This window comes from Sylvia atricapilla, chromosome 6 (genome assembly GCF_009819655.1).
Source record: "Sylvia atricapilla isolate bSylAtr1 chromosome 6, bSylAtr1.pri, whole genome shotgun sequence".
Taxonomy (NCBI): Eukaryota; Metazoa; Chordata; class Aves; order Passeriformes; family Sylviidae; genus Sylvia; species Sylvia atricapilla.
In genome coordinates this window covers 32,710,752-32,728,602 of record NC_089145.1, presented here as the reverse complement: position 1 = coordinate 32,728,602, position 17,851 = coordinate 32,710,752, and the positions used below count along the sequence as shown (strand labels likewise).

Below are 17,851 nucleotides of genomic sequence, written 5' to 3'. Positions count from 1 at the left end.
TCAAAAGGAGATTTCTTTTAGTATTAGAGTTTTTTAAACTCTTTCTTTTCCTGCATTCTGGATGACTTTCTGGGATCTTGTTTTATAAATATATGTCACATTATACAGACACTTGTCTTTTTTCCTAATGCAGAGAAAAGACATTTGAGTCTGTTTAATTTTGTTAGCAGTGGTGATATAATTCCAGCTTGCTAGAGAGAGCATTTTGTGTTACTAGTTTTATGTACTGCATTCAGGAAAGTGTAAGGTTTTGTCACTTTGTCTAATCCCCAGCTGTGATAAACACTATATCTTATAACCTATTTGTTAAACATATCAAGTGGAATTTGAAAATAATTTAAAGGTCCCACTGGTCTCACTGGAAGGTTTTTCTAGACCCAGTACATTAGTCTCCCTGATGTGTTGGTGGAGGACAAAAGCTTGTCCTCAGCCTTTACTCTCCTAGGCTGGAAAGACCAAACTCATTTAGTCTCTCCTATGAACAACTGTTCTTTTTTCCTGGGGAGTGCAGTAGCCTTGCTCCATATCTGGCTATTGCATGTCTTTCTTGAATGACCTGGCTGCAGTTTCCAGATGAGGACTAAGCAAGTTTTCAAGAAAATACAGTATTTCTAGATTTGTAATGAAAATCTCTCTCCCAACACTTCATATTATTATTTTTCCCTTTTTTAAGCTGCATTGCTTTGTATCCCTTTACTGATCAAATGTTCCATGGATAGATTGCTTCTTCCACTGGAAAAGCAAAGGGAAATATAATTTCTTTATTGCAACCTTTATATCTATTTGTAGGTTTGAACCAAATTGTAGCAGTATTTTGAGCATGTTCTTGTTAAGTTGCAGATCACATACAAAAGTCAGATTCGTTACCTGCAGTAAAAAAAGAAAAAAGTGAGTAACTTAAGCAATTACTAAAAAACTTTTGGTTTAGGTTCTGAATCTTTACTATTTAAGACAAAAAATATTGTTAGATTCGTCATGGGTTCCAGACAGTGATATCAAAAGTTTAAAACTTCCATTGCTGTCCCCACATCTGCTTTTTTATTAGAATATTTTTCATTTAGATTTATTAGATTTTTTTTAATTAAATCTAGGGAAAAATAAACCCATGTACCAGTACAGGCTGGGGGCTGACCTGCTGGAAAGGAGCTCTCCAGAGAAGGACCTAGGGATCCTGGGAGCAGGAAGCTGGCCATGATCCTTGTGGCCAAGAGGGACAATGGGATCCTGGGCTGCATTAGGAAGAGCATTGGCAGCAGGTCGAGAGAAGGGATCCTGCCCCTCCACTCAGCCCTGGTCAGGCCTGACCTGGAGTGCCCTGTCCAGTTCTGGGCTCCTCAGTAACAGAGACAGGGAGCTCCTGGAGCAGGTCCCGTGTAAGGCAGCAAGAGAGCATCCCTTCTGGGGAAAGGCTGAGGGAGCTGGGGCTGTTCAGCCTTGAGAGGAGGCAACTGAAAGGGGATTTCATCAATGTCTGTATCTGAAGGGAGGGTGTCAGAGGATGGATCCAGACTCTTCTTCCAGGTACCAAGCAACAGGACAAGACACAATGGGCAGAAACTGAGTCACGAAAAGTTCTACCTGAACATGAGGAAGAACTTTACTGTATGAGTGACTAAGCACTGGAACAGGTTGTCAAGAGGGGTTGTGGAGTTTCTCTCACTGAAGGTATTCAAGAACTTCCTGGACATAAATCTGTGCCATGTGCTCTAGGGTGACCCTGCTTGAGCAGGGAGGGTGGACCAGATAGCTCACTGTGGTCACTTCCAACCTGACCCATTCTGTGATTTTTTTATTATTATTATTATTATGTATTTACACAGTAGCAATCTAAATATAGTATCTGGTTTGGGTTTGTTTCGTTTTTTGAAAAGTGGAACACAGTTTGGATTCCTCTAACATAAATCTTGCAACTCCTGCAATATATAAGTAAGGTATTCTGCAGTTGCACAATTGTCTTAAATGCCTGTGGGGAAAAAGATCTATCAGGTTTTATCCATAGTTTTTTATAGTCATAGGACAGACTTCTGTACAAAGTAAACCAAAATTAAAGCATTCAGATTATTTTACCCACAGTGATGACATGTTAGTGCCTATATTACCTCACAGCATGTCACAAGACATCATTACATGCTACTGAGTTTTATTTCATTTATTCCAGAATCTCATCAAGGCACTTCAGTTTAAGTATATCAAAAATTAAAAAAATCACTCAGTACCACAAAGCTCTTTAAAGTCAGATTTCCATAAATTTGCGCAGTACTAAACATTGGTGGTGTTAAGCAAATGAGAGCAAATAAGTACATTAAAGTGGAAACATTACTTAAGCAATGAGAAGCTGTTTTATACTGTTTCCTTCATTTTCTATGTGGTCTGACTTAATTTTTTTTTAATTGAAGAATGGTTCAAAAGTGCCTGTAGGTAATCAAGAAATTATAAATTAATTTCTAATTATTATTTTTGCTGGTTCAGCTGGAATTATAGTTTTCTTAATCTCCTGAATTTACTTTTTTTTGCTGTTGCCATAGTGAAATCAGGTAGAACAGGCAAAGCTGTACTTCTTCTCTTTGAACTTAACTAAAAATAATGTTTAATCTATTGGTATGGCTTTAGAAATAGCTTTTAAAAATGTAAATGTGGATTTAGCAACTGTGGAAACAGAGATATTCTGACCTCAAACTGGAAGTCCTATTTGCCCTCAGCAAAAATGCAATACCTGTGCAAGTTTTCATTTAGCAGTTCATCCTAGTGCTTTAGGCCCAGGGAGGCTTGAAGGAAAAAAATGCATGCAAATCTTCATCAGTTTATACCTCTTGATGTCATGTACGTCTGAGCAGGGAAGGACTTTAGGGCAGCTGGTTTTCATGACTGGGCAGCTTGTTTTTGTACCCAGGGCAGAATATTCTGCACTATTTGAAGTGATAATCAGTTTGCATCACTTAGCCTTGATGGAAATAACTTTGTCACAGGGTAAGTCTTCATAAAGACTTAGTACTGAAAAGCTCCAAATACCAGTGAGAATTCGTCTCATCCTTCAGGAGAATGGTGCCAGACTTGCTGGGTATATTTGTATTGGTGTGTAGTAATATGTAATATCTAACTGAGGTATACTAATCTGCTATGCACAAATCTGTGAGGTTGCCTGCAATGTAAAGATACTGATTTTTTACAAAAAGATGATGCCTCAAAGGTACAGAAGGACATTTTGAAATCTTTGGCAAAAGTCAGTAGTTGATGACGAAGAGATCCTAGAAGTTGGAAGTAGTTGAAATTGCATAAATGTTCACTGAGTCTTAAATGAGGTGGAGTTGTTCTCTCTTCCCTCTTATTTATTGACTCTATTTTCCTCTTTTTGGTGTGTGTGTTTTTGGGGTTTGGTCGGGTTTTTTTAATGCCTTCCAGTTAATAATGGTGTAGCTTGAACAGACAGGAAGACCTCCACCTCTTTTGCAAGAGTGCTATAAACTGAGGGGACTGACAAGAATATTTTTATTGTCTATATCGGTCTTCCATTACTCAGTTCAAGTTGAAGTGTCTTCAACATATTCAGTAATCTGTACTGAGGTTGGAGCAGATGGAAACCTTATGTCAGCACCTCTCCTTAAGCTGCATTATGGCTGTTCCTGACAAGTGGATTTCTGTGAGAGACAGCTTTCTTGAGAGGTTCCTGAGGAATTCAAGAACTATTTTAAACTGCTATCCTTCCTTACGTTTTGAATGCATGGTGTTTTTTGATATTGCAATCACAAATATAAGGACAAGACTGGAAAATGAGCACTTTAAGAAACAAAAAACCTTGCTATTTTTGGCTAACAAGGGAGAGACAGCTGGTCAGAACAGATACTAATCTTATCACTTAATTTACTTACTCTGAGCTTTTATGCAATGTAAGAACCAAAAAACAACAAAGTGGCTGTGCTTAGGTGGAAGTTAGCCAAGTCTCAGAAAAGTTGGTAAAACTCATTATTCATGACGTTTCAAGCTGCTTACTCAAGCCTAATTTATCTTTGGAGGGAAAAGTGGTGTTTATTTTTCTTCTTCTTGTTACTTTTATTTTCTGTTAGTTTTGGGTTTGTCTTAAAGGGAACAGAAATTGGACAGGACTAGCAGCTCAATAGGTCACACTTTTTCTTGTTTTGTTTAAAATGAGACTGCTAGTGCTGTCTTTGATGCCCTTAGTGTCTGCCAACCAAAAATGTTCATTTATCTAGCAATTTAACAGTGTCATGGCAAAGAAAAGAAAGGAGAGGAAAAAGGAAAAAGGGGAAGGGAAAGGGGAGGGGAAGGGAAAAGAGGAAAAGAGGAAAAGAGGAAAAGAGGAAAAGAGGAAAAGGGGAAGGGAAGGGAAGGGAAGGGAAGGGAAGGGAAGGGAAGGGAAGGGAAGGGAAGGGAAGGGAAGGGAAGGGAAGGGAAGGGAAGGGAAGGGAAGGGAAGGGAAGGGAAGGGAAGGGAAGGGAAGGGAAGGGAAGGGAAGGGAAGGGAAGGGAAGGGAAGGGAAGGGAAGGGAAGGGAAGGGAAGGGAAGGGAAGGGAAGGGAAGGGAAGGGAAGGGAAGGGAAGGGATAGAATACAAGAATAAGAATAAGACAAATTCATCTGTCTTCCACTGTTTTCAACATGTATTTGTATGAAGGAAAATGTTAATACTATGTGATTTTATAGTGTTGCAGGCTTCTGCCTCAGTTCTCAACAGGCATGGATTGTAATATGTCACTGGTTAACCCAACTAATCTACCATTGCTTTAAAACTTCACAAGTGATAGGATTTTCTTCTGATTCTTACTCTCTCTACTTCTGGGCTCGCTTATATTGTATATTTTTATGTGTTCCTTTTGAACATAATTCTGTACCTTATTGGTGAGCCCAGAAAAGCTCAGTGCATAGTAAGCAACGAAAGCTGAAATGCAATTTGGTTTAGTATTGGTATATACTGAGAAGGAGTAAATAACTGGTAAAGAAATCTAAATAGCATGAATTTTTCAGAAGATGCATGCAGTAGAGCTGTGTGTAGGTGTATAAATCAGTAAGAAGAAAGAAGGCAGAAAAGAGAAGTAGATTTCTTTCCTCATCCCCAGTTACGCACTTACTTCACCTAATAATGAATGTAACACTTACTACATACAGATTGTCTTGCTGGTCTCCTGGAGTCTCTGAAACAGTCTCCAGCTTTCACCACATGAAAATATCTCTTCTGGGAGACTGAATATTTTGCAGGTGATACATAAGACTTGTGTATCTCAGGATGGACTCCTTTCTGAATAGCAACTAAATCCCAAATTATTTTCAAATATGAAGTGAGGCAGGACCAGTTTGCGTTGAACAGATGCTGGATATATGGATCAACTGAGAGACAAGCTGAGGAGCCTCAGGCATTAAAAATAAGTGTGTGCCAGGCACAATTAAAGTTTGCTAGTGAAATCTAAAGACAGTGAGAATATTCAAAGTCAGAGGAGGTGTTTGCCTTCCTTCTGGGTGGGCATCAGGTGCCACAGTAATGGGCAGCAGACATATCACTTCCTTTTTCGTCTATTCTCTGCTTAATACAGATAGGTGACTTACATTTTGAGAGACAGTAAATTTAAGTACAGCATCACATGTAAAATGCTTCTGGCTGTCAATTATGGGCAATAGTCTGTTTGGTAGTTAACTGCTAAGCAGCATTGTCTGGAGATACTCAGTATGATTTACTATCTGGTCTTCTAATTCTCTGGTCTGGGAAGTTGGAAGCGCAGAGGAGCTGTCCTCCATTTGTTAATTCATCTGTTACATTGTTTGTTTTATTGCATATTTGTGTATGAGGATTTGAAGATACAGAATTGTCTAATTATTCAAAATATCTTGAGATAGCTTTAATGCTGGCTCCAAGATTTATGCTCTGCAAATACTAAACACACAGGTATATAGTGCCTTTATTTATCAACATTTCTGCTATCAAAATTTACTGAGGAACTTTTCTGATTAGTTTGGTTCTGTTTTACAATAATTCTTAAACAAAAATCTAATGCTGTAAGAGCAATTCTGCCTCCTTAGTTAAATGCACTTTTGGCATATCCTGTCTTTCTGGTGAGCACTGACACCAGATAAAGAGCTGCACAGAAAGAAAGGATTGCTGCAAACTATGAGGCACTCACAGATTATTCAGATATCATCTTGCACTGGCCTTAAGATGGCCTGTTACTTTCAGCCCTAAAAATAAACAACTGTTAATCACCTAGTGGCAACATGAGTTGACCAGCACTTGTGGCTGCCTGGACTTCAATCTTACAGTACTCAAAGGCTTTTCTCATGTTTTCTGTCACCCAGGATAAGAGGTAGTTTGCAGCCAAGCATTCCTTTGGGAAGGCTGCTGTGAGTTTAAGAAAATGTTTGAAATAACCGCAATAACTCCTCTCAACACTGATCCACAGCTTCAAATGTGCATAATGAAACAATAGTGGCCTTGCATCAACAGTCTCTGGAGAGTGAACTAATGGCATAATGTTTTCTAAGGGAAACTACCTCAGTTTCCCTTAGAAAATACCTCAAGAAGCAATATTCCTTCCCTGGATTTAATCAGAAAGTGACGCTTTCAGCAACAGTGTGTGGAATAGTTCTGCAGTGCAAGCAACCATCTTTGTTCCCTGCTTATTCAAAGAGTACCTCCATTCTTGCAATGTATTAACTGGTAAATACAAGTAGCACAACTTAAAATAGGAGCAGCCCTGCTTTAGTAAACTAGTCTTCAAATTGCATGTTTACGATTGGAAGAATGTTGCTGTTTTGAACAGGAACACATTAATGGACTTGCAAAACAGTAGACAGTAAAACAGTGTGCTCACCCTGAGTTATGAAAGACAAATACATGATGCCACACCTAATACAGAATAGAATATTAGACTTTCTCCACCAAAATGGAAATATTGAAGCTTCTGAAGAAGATGTAGAAAGCTTTTCTAGAATTGTGCCTTTCAGATTCTAGGGGTTTTGGTTGAGCTTCTTTTGCTTAGTTATGTCCCTCATCCAGGGTACTTGAGGTCACTTTGCCCTGTATTGAAATTATTAACTAATGTAGAATCCTTATTTCTCAGAATATTGCATTTGTCTCCCAAGTTACCAAACAACGTACCTGGAGCGTTCTTTTAGCCAGATACTGGCACTATCTTCCCAGGCAGCCAAACTGCCTTGTTTTCTGAGATGCATACCCAAGTGATTCCCCCCTAGATCCAGAAAGAGCCACCAGTGTCCACTCGCAGCCCAGAAGGCCAAGGACATTGCGGGCTGCATTAAAGGGTGGTGAGGCAGTGGAACAGGTTGCCAAGAGAGGTTGTGAGTGGCCTATCCCTAAGAGTATTCAAGGTTAGGGTGGCTGGGGCCCTGAGCAACCTGACCTCAGTGGATGGCATCCCTGCCTACAGCAGGGGGCTTGAAACTAGATTATCTTTAAGGTGCCTTCCAACCCAAACCATTCTATGATTCTCTGAAAAAACTGTGGCCGTTATTTCCATTAAACAGTCCAGCAGTATAAGGGTTAAAAAATCTCTTTTCTAAAATGTTGATGTGAGTATCATGTTGATTTTCAGTACATCAGCCCAATTCTGCAGTGCAGGCATAGGGTCACCTTGTAGTGTGTCTTTAGAGCACAAAACTTTACTATCTGATGCAAAGAAAGCATCTACCTGATTTTGAACACGCTGAGACTGAACGAAAAACATGTTGTACGTTAAGTACACACAACCATTTCAGAATTGAGCATCTGGAATACTGCTAATAAATAAAACAAACAAAAAAAGAGTATATTTTCGTAGATGTTAGGACATGAACCAACAGAAACTGAGAAATTCAAAGTTCACTCAAGGCTCTCTCCTCTTAATGACAAGCTGCCTTGAAGCCAGTATGTGTTTTCTTTCTCACTCACTGCATCAGTCTTCACTTAGAAAGCCTTGATCCTTGTAAATCACTGTAGCCTTAATGTTATTTAATCATAGTTTTTAAAAGTTAATTTCCATGAGAACTGTATTTAAAAAAAAAGCCTAACTTGTCATTGAGGATTATAAAAATCCTTTATTTGCCTGGAGAACAGTACTCAGATCTGAATGAAGAAATGTAAGTGAAGAATGTGTTTCGACAGTTTGTTTATTAAAAATGTATTATGCAGCTAAAAGTTATATTGTATTTTTAATATTTTAATGACAGTGACTTGCACAGTTTCTGGTGCAGTCTATTAATATGCATTTAAAACTGTGCTATGGAAAATTTTAAAATATTTTAAATGCCCCTTATGTCCACATAAATATCACTTAATTTGTTTTTATTTTTCAGAATGCCAAAGGCAATTAAATCATATTATAAGCTTGATGAAATGCTACTATTTGATTGAAGCTTTAACAGTCTCATTGCAGAGGTAAAAAGATAACTAGTTTAAAAAAGTTCATTAAGATTTAATCGCATCTGAATGAAGTGTAACTGTAGAGAAAAAGGCCTTATGTTAGTTTCCATCCACCTTTTTTTCACCTGACAACTCTAATTTCCTCATCAACTGCATATAATATCAATTTCTGGCATTCATAGAAATGCCTACCTTTCTCAGCCCAAAGAAGTTCCCACTTTTGAGCCAAAACCTCTTTGTAAATGGGAATCTCACAAAATATTAGTAGAGTGATTTTTTCTTTATCTTCAGTAAAAATAAGGCTTCTCCCAACTACTGTGGTAACATCAAAGCTTAAAGTAGATTAGGTTTTACTTACTTAATTTTACCTTAAGCAGCATGAGCTGCATGCCTGGATCCTTCAGATATATTATGCTGCTAGCATCTGTGTGTGAGGCATGACGTAGTACTTGTTAATGCCTTGGACAAATTTCCTATTATCTTTGCAAGTATTTGATCAGAACTTGTTAAACTTTCTTGAGCCACATTTGCAAGCACTTTTTTTTTTTTTTTTGCACTTGCTAGTGTAGGAATTCAGTGTGGAGTAGCTTAAGGGAGTTGGGCACAAAAATATTGGCAGCCAAATGGATTACAGGTTAAGGATCAGATTCTTAAAGCAAAAATTATTATTCAGTTACTTGATTTGCTAAGTACTGAATTTTTTTACTTCTTTCAACCAGAAGTTCAGTGAAGTCAAAGAATAAGGTGCTCTGTGTGTGTGTGTCACTGGATCACAAAATTGTGTGGAAGACTGGAAAACTGACAGGAATGATCCAACCCCACCCACCGTTACCTTTAAGTTGCATTCAGAGTTTTTAAAATGCACTGTCTTCATACAGAAGTACCTTTCTTCATTTGATTTTAAAACTCTGTGTAAATAAACAGTAGGAAAAAAAAAAAAACCCTTGTTACAAACTATTCTGAATTAGGACTGCAGTAGCTGTTTAAGTGGAAAGTTTCTTGCTAATCAAAGTACATTTCTGAGCAATGGCTCTTAAATGTTTGCCAAGATATATAATGCTGTGTCATCAGCAGTAGTAAACTGGTCTAGACATAAGGAAGTTGGCTGACTTATGCCAACTGACCTTATTCGAAAATGTGGTCTGTAGTTGTTGCCTACTAGCCTAGCTCTGCCAATTTCTAAATTTCTTCTGCTGATACAAATGATGCTTCTACAAGTACACTAAAATAAAGCTGAGTGTCCTTAAACAGTAAATTTACTGTGTATTATTATAGGGGGGGTTAATTATTTTATCTTCAAGGTTTATTAGTACTACAAGTAAAACCTATTTACTCATAACTGTGATTCTGAAGAATTATGTTAAATTGACTTAAAATGTAATAATCTATTTGTGAACTTTTGTAATTCCTTTCCCAGAAAGCACCAGAAAACAAGTAGTGCTATGCAAACTGTAATGCTCTGGTTTGCTCCATATTTAAAAAATAAAAACAAGGAGACAAAGCCAGCTTTTTAGCTGACATTGAAAAGTGAGGGACCAGAATGCAGTCCTTAAAACCTTCATAATTAAATCACCAACCAGGTAGACTGTTGTGCCTTCATAACATGAATAATTGGCTGAACCCATTTGATAAAATATTTGTTTAAATGCATGCATATTAGAAATAATAGTTCATGTGCCAGCATTTTCTTATGAGAGTCCTTTGGAACTCAAATCATTTACATTATGCTGAGATGCATATAGAACATGTATAGCAAATAGACTAATAATAAATGAAGTGAACATTTATATAAAAACAATTCCAAGTTCTTTAACATTTCTGTTCAGTATCAAGCACTGTGTTGAAAATGCATTTTTCATAAAACCACATGCAAGGCTTTGTGATGGTGAAAAAATCACCTCACAACAGCCACATGTCTAGGCAAATCCTTAGAAACTGGTATGGACCTCACACAGACATTCCAGAAGAAAAGACAGTACTAGAAAGTAGTTTCTCTTGAAGTGAAGTAGAATATGTGTGAGCCTACTAGGCACTTTGATAAATAAATAAAAGTCTTTTTTGTCTTCTAGCACAAAACTGGTTCAACTGGAGGGCAAGTTAAACCTAGATTCATATTTTACTTAGTTTTTTTCTTTCCCTTTTTTTTTTAAGTGATCCCTCAGTTTGTTGTTGTTGCTGGGATTTTTTTTTCTTAAGACGAAGAACTGTTTGGCTTTGGGTTATCTGAATTTTGCCTTCTGTCTCTGCAGTGTATCTCTGTGAAAAAGATTTCCGGGACAAAACTCAGTGTCCCAGGATTATCAGTGGTTAGAATCCCAGGATTAACCACTTCAGCTATGGTTTTCTTTCAAAATCTTTCTGATTAAACCAATACAGAGTTCCTCTAAACAGTCTGAAGTTAGTGCAAACCTGACTTACTTAGAGCAAATAGTATTGTCAGATGCAAGTTTTATCTAGAGAACCTGTTGAGACTGCAACTATATTTAACTGTACTCAAACCGTATTTTTCTATCTCGCATGCTTCAGTTGGTTCTTTGAAAGACACCATGTGCTACCTTTAGTACTTAGACTAAATTTAGTCATCTCTACCTAGCTTAAATTAGGCTAAAGCAATCCACAGGCTTTTGTAATGCTGCTCTCCTCTTGCCATGCCTTGGGATCAGAAGCTTGTGTGCCCTTTAGCACTTTTGGTACTCTTACACCAAGTGCAGCTGAGTTGGCTTTGACTGCCTTGTAGTCAGTCACAACTTCCAAAGTAAGAACTGGACATGGACTAAACCAGGATTTATGTAATGGTAGCTACCTATGTATTGCTTGATTTTTAAGTAAACTAATGCAACCTGTGTGGACGACTTTCATTTGCTGTGTTTATTATGTTCTGAAGGAAGCTTGCCTCTGTATTTCCTCTTTATTCTATTTTTACTGCATGGAATCAACCAAACCTTAGTTACTTGGGTTTCTTTTCAGCTTTAAAAAGGATCCCCTAATAAAAGTAAACTTCTACAAGTAGTACTTTCATTGGAATAGCTAAAATTACAATTTTGTGTAACTTTTGGACATGTTCCTTCACACCTAAGCTTTTCACACCTAAGAACTAAAGATGGGGAGAAGAAATACAAACATATTTTCTGGGATTTATACAATCTTTCTAAGCAAGAAGAAAATCCATAGGAGTCCAGTGGTTAGTTACATTCTAAGGTTGATTTTCAATTTTAGCCTTTCTCCAGTGTGTCTTTCATATGAAATAAGATAACCTGGCCTATCTTGTATCTATACAGTTTTAGAACCAGTTGGTACGTTCCAAATTTTTCTGTGCTCCTCAGAGCTACTGAATGCATCCCCTTTCCACAGAAATACCAAGTATGCATTCTGTCATTGTTATTAGTTATTATTATTGTCATGCATTAGTTCATTCTCCTGTGTAAACGAGTCAGTCACTTAACTTGTTCAGTGTTACAACTAATAGAAGAAATAAATTTGTAGCTCTACTTTGTAATTCACAGCACTGACTTGCATTCCTCAGGGTGTCATATCTCCATTTGGGAAAGAGTCAAATTAAGAAGTATGGTTCTTACTTTCAGGTTACATTTTGCTATCTCATCCCCTTACACAAAAAGGTTAAGTGTCTTTTCAAATTAAGGCAGCAGTAATTAACCAGTGGCTTTGTTTGTGGTTGGCCAACTCTGGGCGTTAATGAGAGAGAAATTAGCACTTAGCAGCAGGAGTTCCTGATAGTCAGTGGCAAATGCTAATGTGCCAACAAGTTAATTTTGGTCTTAAGTACTGCACTTAAGTGCAGTAAACAAAAGTATGGCATGGGGTTTTATGTGATCATACACATGAGCTTTATGATACAGAGCTATAATAGAACGAATGACACAATAGAGTTGAAAAAGTGCAACCTAGACAGCACAGGGCAAACAGTTTTGCTTGTAACACCACAGTCAGAAGCAGGATGGATGGATGTTTTCTTCCCAAAAATGTACTTGCTCCTGCCATTAACAGTCTGCAGATGTTCTTGTATATAGTTTTATTATCAAATTTGGTATTTCTGAACATAATTTTTTAAGCACTTCAAAAATTGTGCTTGAGCTGAGGCGATTTGCTCACAAGACATAAATTAGCCTTTTGAGGTGTCTCAAAATAGTAATTTTATTTAAAATTACAGTTTCAAAAAATAACTAAACAAATTACTTAAGCACAGTACCACATGCATTTTATGGTGGATGAGGGATTCAGACTGCGACACAGCGGAATGAGCCCTTCAGAACTTGGGTGAGCAGCTGCTCATTAGCATCAGGATTTTACCTGAGCACATGTGCTCATAATGAGTAACTTGCATACATTTCATACCTTCTGCCTTGCACAAAATAGCCCATTAGAAATGTAAGGTCTGCTCCTTATCTTTTGGGGATTTTTGCTTTTAAAATAATTTTGGTTAGTATGTAAGTACATCCCCACCCAATTACCCATTTCTATATTTTGCTTGATGTGGGAACAGATACGCAGCCTGTGAAGTAGCAAAAGTGGGGGCCCCTCCTGGATCAGCAAACTGCTGTCTCTCACCAGAGCCTGTGGGCATCAGTCCTTGGCCTCACTTGCTTTGGCCACTCACTCCTGCTTGGGTCTCAGGGCTTGCAGGTACTGTGAGGTTCTGCATGTTTTGGCCTCACAGGAGCTTAAACAAAGGACAGTGGACAGAAGTCCAGAGAAGCTGAAGTTGTTGGCCAGCCAGACAAAATTAGGAATTGGGTATAGACAGCATCATCCTTCATATTAGCCACTTTTTAGTCTGTACTGTATTTATTGCCAGACGTGTTAGGATATGTTAGCTAGTACAACCAGATGTGTCAGAGTTCTAACCTTTCAGCCTTCAAGTATCACCTTTCAGTTGCAAAAAGCATATTTGCCAGTGTGGCCTCATCTCTGCTGAGAGTTATTTACTCTGCTTCTGAGCTTTGGCCACTTGGAGGTTGAAGAGTAGTAGCCATAGATGAAAATGTTACAATGCTCTGCAGCAGTTTCAGGCAAAAGAGTACCGCATCTAATTGAAACTGCAGGAGGAAGCCACAGGGGTTTCTTCTTCCTTTGATGCCTATTCCATTACACGACCTCATCAAATAGAGCTTTCTCCTCATTGTTGGAAAGAAACCACCCTCATGAAGCCAGTCTGGCACTACCCATGGCCTTGTGTGCTTGTATTGTCTGCCCAGTGCACATTTACGTTACCATGCCTCCCCCTAGCATATATTTATTATAATTAAACATTTACAAAAATTGGCTACCATATTGGTTAAGTCCTGAGTACATCTGCATATAAGCCATTACATGACATTCTGTTGAACTTTTTCTTGTACAGACGGTACCTAACAGCTCATCCTGCACTGTTGGTTTTGGCAAGTTCACTACAGCATATAATAAATCAAGGAAAGAAAAAGCTTTTTGGCCTAATGTTGTACAGACTGCTGTAATGTTAGACTACAGAAAGCAGTTCTGTTTTTAGACATCCTTTTACTAACCCAACATTCATAATTTATGATTCCACTGTAAAATTCCTGCAACACTACACCAGAAGTAGTGCTGCCCTTTAATTAAGTGCTCTCAGTAGGAAAAACGTGAAACTGATGTGCAAAACATATCGCAGTACACAGTGATTGATAGTGATTACTTCTTTATGAACCCGGCCTGAGGGTCTGAACTTCCTGATGGGTAAAATAGTCCATGGGGCTACTTCCTGAGATTGCCTAGTGGGGATCAGTCAGAGTTAGCAATATCTGAGGAATTCCTGAGGCACATTTCAGAGCCATTACAACACAAACTTTCTGTTTCTTCTGAATTGTGCTTTATGCTAATAATTACCTGAATTATGGCTCATTGTAGAGATTATATTCTAAGGATTCATTGTTACCTTCATGGTATTACAATTTGAATGAACTGGGACACGTGTAAATCCTTGAGTCTTTAATGTCTGCACACGCAAATCTAAAAGAGCAGGGTGCATGTCAAAAGAGGTTTCTCTGTATATCAGAGTTACTGAATGTTATTTTGGATTTAATACATAGATATTTTTTACTGACGTGCAGAATATTCAAAAGAAAAAACTGAAACTCTGATGTGGATTCTGAGTCTCTAAATCGCATTTTTATTCATGGAATCAGGTACTATTGACATAGATCAATTACACATTCAAAATTTGAAAATTAAATGGGGGTTAAATATTCCCTCCAATTTTGCAGTGAGATTACCAAATTTGTGTTGGAATTGCAGAGGTGGGAAGTTGAAATTCCCCTAACACAGTTACGTAAGTTCATTTTTCTTTTTTGTTTGATAGATTTGGCCCTGGATTAGTCATCTACTGGTATGGATTTATTGAAGAGCTGGACTGCCATCGTGAGCGTGGCATCCTGCTAAAAGACTGCTTCCCTACTGACATTGTGACTCTGCGACACAGCATGGCTCAGCGCTGATGTTGGGAGGAAGAGGTAAATCCGGAAGCAATTTTACTTTCCTGCAGTGTAAACTAATGGCAGCATCTGCCCTGAACTTCAGTTGAACTCCTGCTGCCCGCCCTTATGCTACTGCTGCTTTACACAAACATATCAAGAGTTTCTGTTTTGCTTCAGACCTCTGTTGTGATCAGCCAAAAAAGACAGACACAACCCACTCATTATCAGCAGTTCTGTCTCTGTCAAACAGCTAGTTTCGAGATATTCATAATCTTTCTTCCTTCCGGATGGCTTCTTCAAGCATTCTAAACAAAGACAAAAATGCAGAGGCTGAAAGGTGGGGCTTAGAGTTCTTACCCTGGTTACAGAGTCACCTATAAAATTAAGTGCTTTTTATGAATTTGCTGTGTGCTAGCGATGTGACGAAAACACCTACAGTGATGTGGAGATTTGGTGAAGACTGTTGTTTTGGGGCTTAAAACAAAATAATGCAAAGCTGGTAAAGCCCAGGTGGGAAGAGAGGATCATGGCTGTTACAGAGTAAATAGCCAGATTTTGAGATAATAATTGGTGAATGTGTTTTGTCACTATCTGATGGTTAAAATCAACAATGGTATTCCAAGTTAACAGTTAAAAAATTGGTAGAGGATTTTGAGGGGGGTTAAGTGAAGAACACTGGTTTTGTTTTATGTATATAAGCCTGTGAAGTTTGGGGGTAGTGTGGGGGAGGTTTAGTAGGTATTTTAATGACTCAAAAATAACTTGTGTTTTGTCTTTTTCTCTCCTTCACCCCCAGGGAATCTATACGTAGGAATTTTTCTCTTAACTGACTGAGGAAGAAATCTGTCTTTACCCCTGTAGGTACTGTAGCAAATTTCTGGCACACTGAAGTCCAAAAGAACAACATGCAGGAGCTTTCTCTGTGAGTCATTTCTGAAGGAGTTTACCATCCTGGTATTCAAGGAGAATTAAAAAAGAGATAAAACACTTCTTCATACTGGATCAGTTCCACAAGACAAATCAAGCACACAAATGGACAGAAGTTTCCTGCGAACTTGTTTTCTTCTAAGAGCTTTGTTTTCCTCTTGTTAGAACCACCAAGATCAGAAGTGCATTGAGGTGGCTGTTAGCCCTTCTCAGTTTTGAGTTCAGTCTCTTCTTTTTCCATCCCCATCGCCACTCAGAGGGGCAAGATTGGGTCTCAGGTTTGTGCTCTCAGACTTTTTTAATGACAGTGGCTTATTGGGCTTGACACACTTCAATACTCCTTTCTTTGCTAACTATTACTCAGGAAAGGACAAAATATTTTAAAATGTCAGTGAGAGATTTGCTTGTATGCTCATCATGTTCAGATTTTCTGAGAAGAGCTATGGATTGTGTTGTAGAAATAAAGGTCTGATAACAGGCTCTCTAGAGCACAAGTTGATGATCTTTTCCAGAAAGAGTCTCTAAAACATGACACTGCATATTCATCACCCTTTTTTAATTGAAGTGATACTTTGTGTGCCTGTATGTTTTCAAAAATCACATGCAGACTTTTTTCAGTCTTGCCTTGAGTGGACAGGATATCAAAACTCTTATTCAGGAGTTTTTCAGCTGTAGTTTTCAGATGCATACGCAGTGTTTTTATTTTTAGTTTTCACCTTAACACTTTCAGTTTCAGAGAGGAGTTTATCATTTTGACAAATCTTTCATTTTTAAGAAAAAATATCAATCTTCTAGTACTCTGTCCCTTGCTGCAGAGATAAACTAGTATAGCTCCACTATAGTGAGTTATTGTTGTATAGAGATTCTTTCTTGGGTTTGAATGTGCTATAGTGAAGAGATTTATTTTTAAAAAATATTCAAACTCATTTGCGTTCAACTATTTAAGGTATAGTGCTGAGCTTATTTTACCTGACCAGCTGTAAGGATCTGCCCGTAAAGATACACAGAAGCAATCTGTGAATGTACCTGCCTGATGCTGATACACACAAGCTACATTTAATGTGTAAAATCAAGAAGAGAATAAAAAAGAAGAAATAACTGAACATTATCATAGTAGAAAATTCAGAAATAATGGTTGTCTGAGTGAAATGGGTTTTAAAGGCAGATGGAATTTCTTTTAGCTACTGCATATGCTTTCTGTTGTATGAAATCATTTAAATCAGCTTTTACATGATACACTAATGCTGCTTTTTCTTTTTGAATAAATTAAATTTATCTGCACAGATGTTGAAAATTCTGCTAACCTTCATCAAACCTTTGCTTTATTTGTTTTTACATTAAACAAATTTATGTGGAGACCCACAGATAAGTCAGTTCAGGCTTATATTTGTTTATTTATTCCTCCACCTAATGCTGTGATATAACGTGTTGGAAAGCAGTACAGCTGTCTTTAATCAGAGCTTTGAACTCATCTTCATATATTGCCCTCTTAAAGAATCTGTATTAGAATGAGGATGAAATTCGCCACAAAATCTATATACTGGCACCAATTTCATTGCATGCTATCAAAAAAGCTTTGCCACTACAAAAGCTATGCTGTGTCTCTACTTTAAATGCTGAAAGCAAAACAAAAAAAATTAGGTCTGTTTTGTTATTACTACTTGTGTACTGCAAAAAAAAAACCCCATTTGGCTATTTTCTCCGTTTATCAGATGTCAATATAAACTTGAATATTAAAGAGGAGGCACACAAACTGCTGTTTGTGGTTTTTTTCTGGGTTTGGTTTTCTTAAACAATGTTGTGGCCATTAGAACCTTAACATTAAAACCAAATTCAGTTTTATGGAGTATTCTGTAGAGTGTGCTAATGAATTATGCCAAGCCAGAAAACAGAAGTGAACATAAAACTGAATGGCATATACACTGGCATATACAGACTTGCAAGCATCTGCTCTTATAACCACTGTTATATGGCTTGTTCTGAGCTTTAGAAATTGATATAATTGTATTGAGTAGGGAAGCAAAACTTCCTTGAAGAAGAGGAATAGCGCTATGGTGGGTCACACACTGTAGTATAGGAAGAAAATGGAGGTTTTACCATTTCTATATTCTGGGGAC

At 37.8% G+C, this 17,851-nt stretch overlaps 1 protein-coding gene across 5 annotated transcripts in view; it reads left to right on the top strand.

Annotated features, from left to right (window-relative positions):
* The window catches only part of CDIN1 (CDAN1 interacting nuclease 1), a 125,126-nt gene extending 107,645 nt beyond the window's left edge, over positions 1 to 17,481 (top strand). For 4 of the 5 annotated variants that reach the window (XM_066321438.1, XM_066321443.1, XM_066321440.1 and 1 more), the window contains 2 exons: positions 14,693 to 14,843; positions 15,604 to 17,481. In XM_066321438.1, the coding sequence (XP_066177535.1) occupies positions 14,693 to 14,828 (136 nt within the window). In that variant the 3' untranslated portion in view covers positions 14,829 to 14,843; positions 15,604 to 17,481. The remainder of the gene's footprint in view (positions 1 to 14,692; positions 14,844 to 15,603) is intronic. The other variant, XM_066321439.1, reaches the window with a different exon arrangement.
* The last annotated feature ends 370 nt before the right edge of the window (positions 17,482 to 17,851 follow it).